The sequence below is a fragment of the Scleropages formosus genome, chromosome 8 (genome assembly GCF_900964775.1).
Source record: "Scleropages formosus chromosome 8, fSclFor1.1, whole genome shotgun sequence".
Taxonomy (NCBI): Eukaryota; Metazoa; Chordata; class Actinopteri; order Osteoglossiformes; family Osteoglossidae; genus Scleropages; species Scleropages formosus.
Window position 1 is genome coordinate 30,177,020 of NC_041813.1, and position 10,240 is coordinate 30,187,259.

The window sequence follows — 10,240 nt, forward strand, 5'->3', positions numbered from 1 at the left end:
ACGTCCCTGCGGACAGAGGGTCTCGTAGCAGGGATGTATCCCACGTATCGCACGGCTGCATCCGTGCAGGTACATCCAGCGTGATACCATGGTATCTTACGCAGCATTACCGCAGAATACCACCGACAGAACACCGACTCCATTCCACTTCCCCAACATCCGCAATAGAACAGGTCTGCAGAATCATTTTAATATACACTAGTATAGATGAAACCTGTAAATTTACATGACAATTTCAGATGCAAGGATTTATTTTTTTAAATATGGACATTTAATACAGTAAGACAAAGGCCTTTCATTTTTTAAATACATCTTTATACATCTGAGTATTTAAATTATTTGCTTCAAATAACATTGTTTCCCTTTCTTATCGTTCTCCCCCCCACAAAGTAACCCATCAAGTCAAGGCAAATGCTAATTTTCCATTTGAAGTTTGAGCCAGTTTGCTGATAAAAACAAAATCGGCATCTTCGGCAGCTCAACTCTCCAGCCTTTTGGACGAACAGAACCGCTGCAGTCAGACGCAACTCGCCCACTTTGTCTGCCTGGTCTGACAGAAAAAAAGCTAGAGAAGAGTTTTTGGTTCAACAGGCGTGGGTTTTATTTAAACATGTACAACATCAGTTACATCAGATCACAGCAAGAAAAAAAGGTCAAGCCTGTTTCCCAACATATTTTCTACAAATTGAGTTCACAGAGTTTTTTTTTTTTTTTTTTTTTAAAAAGTAGGAGCTCTAAAAATGTACTTCACAACAGCAATGCAGACTGAGCGCCATGTGTGATACCTTCCTGCAGGCGTTTGCTTCATTCTCTCCATGATTCGCCTCGCTCTCAGGGGCAGGACAAGTTAAATCGACAGCGGCGAGAAGGAGGAAGGTGTCCAGGTGAAAGGGTTACACGGGGGTGGGTGGCGGAGCTCACATGGGGTAGTTGAGCACGACGTCCTGCTTGGCCAGTTCCAACAACATAGGATCGTCGAAGAACTTGCTGATGCTGACGTCCTCGCTTAGGCCCTGGAGGAGGATTGCAGAGATAGAAGGTAGAGAGAGGAAGAAAAAGAAGTACACGTGGGGGGAGGTGGGGTAGCGACAACAGTGCGATAGGGACAACAAGCGGCCGAGCGCAGCCCGTCACTCCATCTCCTCACCTTGCGCCGACGGGTCTTGATCATGAACTCTCGGGCCAAGTGAGGAGCAGGCTGTGGCTCCAGAGGACGGATCACGATGCTCTTGTCCAGGGGGTCACCGGGTACGATCTTGTATAGGAGCGAGAAAGACAGGAAGTCAAATAGGTGGTGAAAGATAAACCTCAATCACTCAGAAACATTGTATTAGCCGTGTCATCAAGAAGGTTGATTCACTGCCACTCGCTATGTTGCCCATTTGGACCGTTAACACAGCATTTCTCCCCATTCTTAGGAAACATACACCAGCTCCCCTTACACACAGGCTGGCTGAGATGTTGAAGAAAAAGAAGGAAAAAAAAAAAAAAAAAAAAAAACAGAACAATTACAACAATAAGCATCTCACCCCTTCATGAACAACGATATGAAGCAGGGAGGCTGAAGAAGCGATCAAACAAATGCACCAGCAACCAAATGGACAAATTTATGGAATGCCTGTGGATGGCTTTGGTCAAAAATCAATCTTCTAAAAAGACTCCCATTAAGGCCTGGCTTAATTACCTTCAGGCTATCAGTGGATTAATTGAATGGAAGAAGGAAGGGGCAGTGAGTTTCACTGACACCACCCATCAGCCCACAAGTTCTTTAAGAAGAAGGGTTTGAACTGGGGACCTCATTTGTGTCGATACTATAAACGCAGCACTATCCGACTGTGAGATCCATAAAGCATCTGTTGGGCTTCAAGGTGCTTAAATATTAATCACACTCCCCTCTTATTTATATGGCCACTTGTTCGCCAGACAAATCCAATTTGCTCTTCATGAGTAACTAAAAGTACAACAGCTTTAATGCAACTCTGATGGAAATATGTCCGTGTTCAGGATAATGTCGATCATCGTTTCTCCTAAAGCCTAGTGTGTGATTGCCCTGAGATGGACTGGCAACCTTCCATGGGCAGACCCTGCCTCGCACCTCATGGGACGGCTCCTACCTGCCAGTGGTGGAATACGGAGAGGGCGAAGGCCTGGCCCTGGGTGTGTGTGCGAAGGTCGGTCTCGAAACCAAAGGAGTCGATGGCTGGGATGAAGGCCTTAATGGTGTAGAGCGGTGAGCCCGGGATGGGGGCGTCCTGTGTCACGTGACCCCTGTGAGGACAAGTTACAGCCGTTTACCGACCCTATTAATCCCTGCACTGCATCGGAAGTTGACAAATCAATGCGCCAAATCAAACTTCAAGACTCGGTACCAATTATATGAATGCTGCCCACCCAGAGAAAGCAACCAGAAAAATAAAACATGAAAAGAGCAGCAGATGGTGCAATCAGTTAAAACCTTGGATGTGTAACTCGAAAGTTAACAGCTCTAATCTAGGGAGAATCGCTGCTATAGTACGCTTGAGAAAGGTACCCTTACATTACATTTCCAAAGTAGAATATAATACGAGTCTTTCTCAATACAAACAACGTCACCTCCTGCGGGCCAGCACGGTGTACACGGCAGACACGCAGTCAGCTGGTGCCTGCACCTCCACAAAGTAATAGGGCTCCATCAGCCTGGGAGTTGCCTGGGTGCGAGACAAACAGCGGAAGGGGGTCACTGTACATGACTCAGTGAAACAGCTGGACACATCTGGTACCTAATAAAGCCAAAGGAATAACGTGACAAGGACTCACCATGAGGAAGGCGGAGTACACCACCCTCCGGGCTGTGGGAATGACCTGTCCGCCGCCTCGATGCAGTGGTTCCTGGGCAATGACCGCATCCAGGATCTTGAACTTGACATTCCGGATGGCTGTAGGCAAGACGAGACAAGACCAGGTGAGGGAAAGAAGGCGCCGTGAGACAGCGCTACTTAGGACAAGCAAGTTAATGTAGAAGTGGGGTTGGGGGAGTTCCTTACGCTCATCACACAGCGGTCCCTCCCTGGTGCCCCACTGGAAACCTTGAACGATGCTGTCCTTCACGGAGCCCAGAAGGGCCTTGTCCACCTGCACACAACACAGAACTTCAGCAGCCACATTACTGCACCCTGGCAACAAATTCATCGCACGAAAACACCATTCGACAGGTCCAACATCCCCTTCGACTTCACTCGTCTCCAGCTCTCATTCAAAACAACCACTGCCACATAAAATCGTCTCTCAGCGTGGGCTGCACATAAACAGAACATCGCCAAAAGAGAGTGGATCAGGAGTCTGACCTCAGAGGGCAGAGTGTCGTCCACGAGAATATTGGGTCCTGTCGTGTCGGGTCCAAAAGCCCAGATCGAACGGGCAGCCAGCAGATCCCAGTCATACTTTGTCTGGAAGAACTCTCCAAGCTTTTTTCTGCAGCAGGACACCGTTTAAAATTAAGTGATGCAAAAAAGAAGGGAACTCATTACAGAGGCATCCACAAGATGTTGGACCAACATCCAACTTAGGTCTGAAAACATCATACCAGGACATGCTTCCATAGTGTATAGAATGATATGCAACAAGCCCACACTGTGGATTACAGCAAAATAAAAAGGGAGGGAAACTAGCAAAAGGTAAAATTATCACGAACCCAGACCAATCCTCCTGAGTGTAGACAACTGTCCCTCTAGTCCTGTGTTTAAGTACACACCATGGTCCAGGATGGGCCTTCCTTACCTGTTCCAGGTGATCTGCACAACCTCATTCTCAATGTCCTCAGCCAGCCCCTTTTCCAGGGGTTCAGCAATCATGGTGATCTTGTTCCTGTTGAGGCCAAGAGATGCGTGTCAGTGCAGGCAACGACGGGAGCCCAAACTTTCCAGCCCAGCGCCGACAAGCTCCAACAACATATCTGGTTCAGATACAACTGCTGGTTCATGTAGAAAGGGCCTGGTGGATATTTCTGTTTTCAGGATTTTCATCCAGCAAACAGTGCTACAGTGAGCATATCAAAGCACTAAAATGAAGGCAACAACCCATGAAAAAGTGGTTTTGGAAGTGAATGAAAAAATTAAAACGTATATTTAAATCAAAGAGCCTCACTTTTTGTTGGGTGTCTCAGCGAAGCACTTAAGGGAGGAGGTCTCCACAACCGTCTCACAGAAGGTCACGACAGGGTCAGCCACCTGTGGAGCGGAGAAGTTGTGCTCAATTGCTGGATCTGCCGCCATTATTCCATCGATGATGAGAACAGTGAGGAGGAGGAGTCCAGCTGAGAGGCGGAGCTCACCTTAATATCAATCTCCGAGTACATCTTGCGCAAGTCATGCATGACGCAGTCCAGGTACAGCTCTCCCGTGCCAAGGATGACGTGCTCCCCCGACTCCTCGACCTGAGCACGAGAGCGAGATGATACACCTGGAGCAATGGGTTTATTAACGTTCCTCACAAGAAGCCAGGCAGAGAAGTAAAAGGAAAAAATAAACCCGTAGCAGACACAAAACACAGAGCATTGATGGAAAAGTTCTGCTCCTGACACGGTGTGCTTAGCCTGCACTGCGGTACATTCCGATTTGTACCTTGGTCGTGAGGGAGGGGTAGCTCTTGTTGACCTTCCTCAGTCCATCCAGCATCTTGGGGAGCTCAGATGGGTTGACGGGCTCGACAGCAATTTTAATCACCGACGCCGTATTGAACTTGAGGGGCCTGAAGATCTGGGCCTGACAAGGGTTGGGGGTGGGAAGAGCTGCTGTGAGACAAAAGCGAGCGAGACAGCGCAGAGCAACATGCCAGCAGGACGCCTCTCGTTCACCTCCTCGTTGCCACGCGGCTCTGTGATGGTGGCTGTTTTGACGATCGGCTGGTCGCAGCCCTCGATGAGAACCCAGTTTCCTGCTGGAACCCGGTTCACCTCTATCTGGTACCTGGTAGGAACAAGACGATAAAGACCATTTTACGATTTAACACTTAAATTTTAGCAGAAATACTTATATAACCTTACAAGACAAAATCCACACGTTACGATAGCACGTTTGAAAGGTACGCCAACAGCAGGCTTACCTGGCCACGGAGATCCAGAGGCGTCCGACAGCGCACACCTGCGAGTCTTCCTCATCCTCTAGCGTGTAGTTCTCCCCGAGCACCTTGACGGGCTGGCCGGCCTGGATGGTGCCGCTCAGCACACGGCCGAAAGCGTGGAACTGCACGCCATCCTCCGTGCTGTACATCTTGGTGGTGTGGCACATGAGTGGACCCTGTGGTTGGAAAGCGGGGGCCTGGTGACGCTCTGCCCGTGTGCTCCTTGCTCACCGTAAAGTTCTAACTGGGTCGTACAACCTAAGAGTCTGAGAAACTCCGGAAGTCTGCGCTGCATTTCAAATGGCAATCTTATGACCAATCAGAACTAGCTAAATATTTACTCCACCCCAGCACCTCCAAGCAACTCACATCAGGGTCACACTCCGCCATGGCCTCCCCCAGGTCAGAGTCAAGGCCACCGGTGTAGCTGTGCTCAATCTTATTGCGGGCGCCTGTCTGCGGTGATGGGATATGCTGCACACACATGTCCACAAAACCTGCAGTAGACAAGCGAATGGTGACATTCAGTCGGGACCCGATCGCGACAGCATCGCTGTAACACATATGTGCTGGTTGGCTGATTTGCACCTTTATATCAAAGCCACGGCGGGGAAAAGTGTCAAACAAATGAACAAAGTGATACACGGGAGAATTTGGAAGAGATGTGGAACATGGAAACATGGCATCCGTACCAGTGAATTCGCCAAAGAAGCGGTTGCACACCAGCCGGAGGAGAGGCCGGATGTTGAGCTTCAGCTCCTCCTTGGTCAGATGGATGCCCAGCTCGTCCAGGACACGTGGCAGTGAGGTGTCCACATCCCCCACCACCTGTGGTAGCGCAAACACAGATCCGTCACTCTGAGCAGCCAGGACAACTGGGTGCCTCAAGGGGAAAAGCAAAGGCCCCTCACCTGGGACAGGATCTTGTAGAGCGGCTCCAGGATGAACTCGACAAAGCTGCGCTGCGAACTGCTGTTGGGGGCCTTCTTGGTGAACTTCCGCCTAAAGAGGGTCAACGGAGAGGGAAGGAACACATTGGTATCAACTATTGACCCTACATGCATCTACTCCTGTGATGTGCACCAGCAAGAAGTGTGGACTAAGTGACTGAACTTGGAGAATCATGTGTCTCCATTTGTATCTCCCCATGAAATGTACTCATTGACACGGAGCGGTACGTCACTTCTGAGAGAAGCGAGTGCTAGAGGATAAAATGGAAACGCACGCGCAGCTCCCTTTATTCTCCCACTTTGCCTCTTGACTGGAGATGAAACGATGTAAAGGAGAGCAAAAGCACACTGCCGTGTAGCACGCGCATCACACAAACAAGAAAAAGAAAAACGGAAAATACAAGCGAGCGGACGTCCTCACGTTTTAGGATTGAAGTAAATGTCTCCCCAAAGCCGCTTGGCAAACTCTGTGTAGTTGATGTCCCCTGAAACACAAGAGAAGGTCCGTTTGAGCAACGCACTGCGACAATCCAAAATGTGAGCCAAAGCCAGGAGGAAAGATGCGGGCGCCGTGATGACAGGAGAACCAACGGTGGGAGAGACCCTCACCGTAGGTGTCGGAGTAGATCTTGGCGAAGGAGCCGAGGGTAAAGCAGATGCTGTACTGAGAGCTGGCAAAGCAGACGTTACCCAGGAGGGGGGACACCACCACGCTCTCATCTGTGGAGTAAGTGCTGCACACGAGATTGGGGGAGAAACAGGTCACCACACAGCAGCAGCACAAGTGCCCCACGGGAGCCTGGCGGAATACTTGCCCTCCGTACAGTACCTGAGCATGCCGTTGACCTCGTCCACAATGTGCCGCAGTTTGTAGTAAGCGTCTGTGGGCGGCAGCTTGAGCTCCAGGATGAGCCGGTCGATTTTGTTGATACAGATGGTGATGGCCAGGCTCTCCTGTACGGCGTGCTTGATCAGGCGCTCTGTGTTTAGCATCACCTGGAAGAGGGGGCGATGCCCAAAGTCAGAGAGAACAGAGGCAGAAAATGCTCAATTAAGGCAGTATAATTTGAACTTAAGCGGTGACACTCACTCCTTCTGCTGCGTCGATGAAAAGCACGATGCCGTCAGAGATGCGGATCGCCGCTGTCACTTCGTCCGAGAAGTTCACGTGACCTAAAAGTAAACAGGAGGTCACCATCTAAGCATATGCAGTTAGACTGCAATAAAAAAAAAGAATGTGGGGCACAAGAACAGCATATACTATTCCTTGATGCTTGCAAGAAGGAAAAAAAAAATCCCTGACCTAACCGAGGCACAGAGCCCGAAACCCTCCATTTCCTGCGCTGCATACCTGGCGTGTCCATGATGTTAAACAGGTACGATTTGCCCCTGGAGTCAGGCAGTACCATGGTGACAGGGGTGCTCTTGATTCCCACACCGCGCTGTGGAACAGCACACCGTTAGTTCACGGACGAACGAAACATCAAGACCATCGTTCGATTCTGATTTGTCAAGGATGGGAAGCACAGAATTACCTCCTGCTCTGTGAAGAGGATGTCTGTGTAGCGGAGCTGCAATACAGGCACCGGAAGAGAAACAGAAAGCCTTTTTAACATGAAATCCTACAGGAAGACTGTTCCTTTTAAAATTATGAAGCAATTTAACTGATCCAAGGGGGGAGGGGGGGGAAAAAAGGCACATTTCACTGCATTCTTCCCCCTCCAAATCATCATAAACCGAATGCGAGTGACGAAGCTGGACAACGACATGGGAACTCACGTCCATCTCGTCCCTCTTGCGGATGTCAGGGTGCGTCTGTTCAATCAGGCAATCCACAAAACAGGTCTACAGGAGCCGAACACACACACACACACACATTCCACTTCAATCTCACTACTCAACCCAACAAACACGGTAAAGCGAGAACAAAAGGAAGGTAGCGTGCGCTAAGCCCACCGCACTCCTCACCTTGCCGTGGTGCAGGTGGCCGCAGAGAGTGACGTTGCGAATCAGCTCCGAACTGTCCATCAGGTCTGCCAAGAACCTGCACACGAGGATGGTTTACACATGAGAACGAGAACTACATCCTAGGTGTGCACTGCGTTTGGGCGGTGGGTTTACTGAAATCCCAGCAGCACACACACCGAGATGTGAGAATGGGCAGGAGGGACAATGGAGCGAAAGCGAGGCAATCAGAGTCTAAGCTGATGACATTTGGAGCAGCGCCTTTTTGTGGACTCACTCCATCTCGTAGACGGTGTGCGGCAGTTCCTGCTCCATCAGGGTGAACTTCCTGGTCTTCACGGGCTTGATAATGGGCTCTGCGAATGAGAGCGGAGGCATGTTCAGCTTCTCAAGCGCAAAACTGCTCTACACCCGTCGTCGGCGTACCGCGAAAAGCCACTTAAAGAACGACGACACCCTGAATTAACAAGGCTGCAATCCAGACGCAGTTCTAACTCAGCTCATGCAGGCAATCAAGCATATGTAGTAAAAACACTGTAATATCTGGCAGACCTGTGAGGGGTTGCGTGTCCTCTTCCTGCACAATGGTCTCCACCTCCGGCCCATACACTTCCTCTGCTGTGGGGTAGTACTTCTTGTCCTCGTGCAGCACCACCTCCATGCCGGGTACATCCTCATCAGCGTCTGCAGGCTCCTCGTCTTCATCCTCGTCGGCCTGGAAAGACGGGGTCACGCACAAGTCATGACACGCATTCATAATTCGAGTGAAAAAAGCCGTCCTGCTGCAATGGCGTGACGGCACGGTAAAACCGACAACTCTGCTTTGATCATCTCAGTCAAACACGCAATGAGCGCGCAGCTCCTTGGCGTCGCAGGACTGCACCTCATCCGCCTCGCGATCCTCCGCCTCCAGATCGTCGTCCTCGTCCGAGTCCAGCTCGGGCCCGATGTAATTCCCAAACTCGTCGTAGAGATCCGCCTCCATGCTGAAAAGGGCCTGAGAGAGAAGAAACGAAAACGGCCGACGCGTTGAAGTCGCATCCATGCGGAGCATCGAAAGCAGGAACTCGAAACCTGACAGGAACAGCATCCATCGCTGGTCCCAGGGGAGAAGTTCTAAGCTCACCATAATGGCAACTTCTTGGGGGGGGGGGAACTGGACCAGCCAGAGCTGTGGTGTTTAGCGCTCGCAGTACGAACCCCACACCTGCTATACTGCTTACCATGAACTGACACCGTAAACTATTTACCATAATACAGAGTAATATGAGTATAAAAACAACAGCATCTGGCAAATAAAGAACAACAGTTATTTTAACAGCATCTGAAAGCCCGGGACATTTACCATCCACAGCTAACGGTTACAGCCCATAGGTGGCAGGTTCGAATCCCACCACCTCCAGCTGTACTGCCCTGAACTGAAGGTAACTCCTGGATTGCAAAAAGTTACCCAGCTGTAATGGGTCAATAACTGCACATCTCTTCAAAGCTGCTTTGGAGGAATGAATGAACGAACATTTACAGTATTCGATCCATGGACCATGATGCACAGCTACATACAGACAGAGACAGACAGACAGACACAGTGGGATTCGAACGAATAACCCTCCGGGCTCAGAGGTTCACAAAAACGCCACCTACTCCTACACAGATTAACATTCATTAGCTACTCGTGCCAAGAAGAAAACCCTTCGTTTCAGTGAGCAGTTTATTTGCTCCACCTTATGTTTTACTGAGTTAAACTCAAAGTGTCCGCGCAGAGGACGGTTTGCGAGAAGTTACTCTTCACGTCAGACTCGCTTCAGCCTTCGACTGGACACTCCGCCACCTTCCAGGCATTCGTGCGCCACCTCATATAAGCACAGTCCAGCTCTTCTTTGTCTTACCTGCCTTGTGGTTCTTCGAAAACGGGTTTGCTGTCAGTTCGTGATGTTATATTACGGATTAATCCTGAATTAGCGGGACAACCTCCAATCCCTTTCAAAGCCACGCACCGCGAAGGACCCTTCACGGAGCGATCGCAAATAGAGCGTAGACGGAGGAAGACTAGGCTGCCCTAACCAGTGCCGGATTGTAAATAACCAAAATTTTATTTTCCAGTTGCTTTCAGCTCAATTAATTAAAATTTGAAATCTTTAAGTATATCATTACTTCTGTTTATTATGGCAACCGGGTAGATTTAATTTGTTTTTATAAACCCGAGTAACGACAAAAAAACCCGGCTCACT

General features: G+C 49.7%; 1 protein-coding gene across 1 annotated transcript; it reads right to left on the reverse strand.

The window, feature by feature from the left end:
* Positions 1-576: 576 nt before the first annotated feature.
* On the reverse strand, positions 577-10,005 carry eftud2 (elongation factor Tu GTP binding domain containing 2). The gene is made up of 28 exons (XM_018764266.2): positions 9,899-10,005; positions 8,896-9,009; positions 8,565-8,727; positions 8,290-8,368; positions 8,016-8,091; positions 7,827-7,892; positions 7,583-7,618; positions 7,399-7,489; positions 7,138-7,220; positions 6,877-7,043; positions 6,657-6,781; positions 6,469-6,532; positions 6,009-6,099; positions 5,790-5,925; positions 5,467-5,594; positions 5,080-5,273; positions 4,832-4,943; positions 4,599-4,739; positions 4,310-4,411; positions 4,123-4,205; positions 3,757-3,843; positions 3,324-3,450; positions 3,024-3,111; positions 2,797-2,915; positions 2,593-2,687; positions 2,115-2,268; positions 1,148-1,255; positions 577-1,013 (listed from the first exon to the last, which is right to left on the reverse strand). Exons 2-28 carry the CDS (start codon positions 8,995-8,997, stop codon positions 918-920), a joined length of 2,913 nt encoding a protein of 970 aa, XP_018619782.1. The 5' UTR covers positions 8,998-9,009; positions 9,899-10,005; the 3' UTR covers positions 577-917.
* Positions 10,006-10,240: the final 235 nt, after the last annotated feature.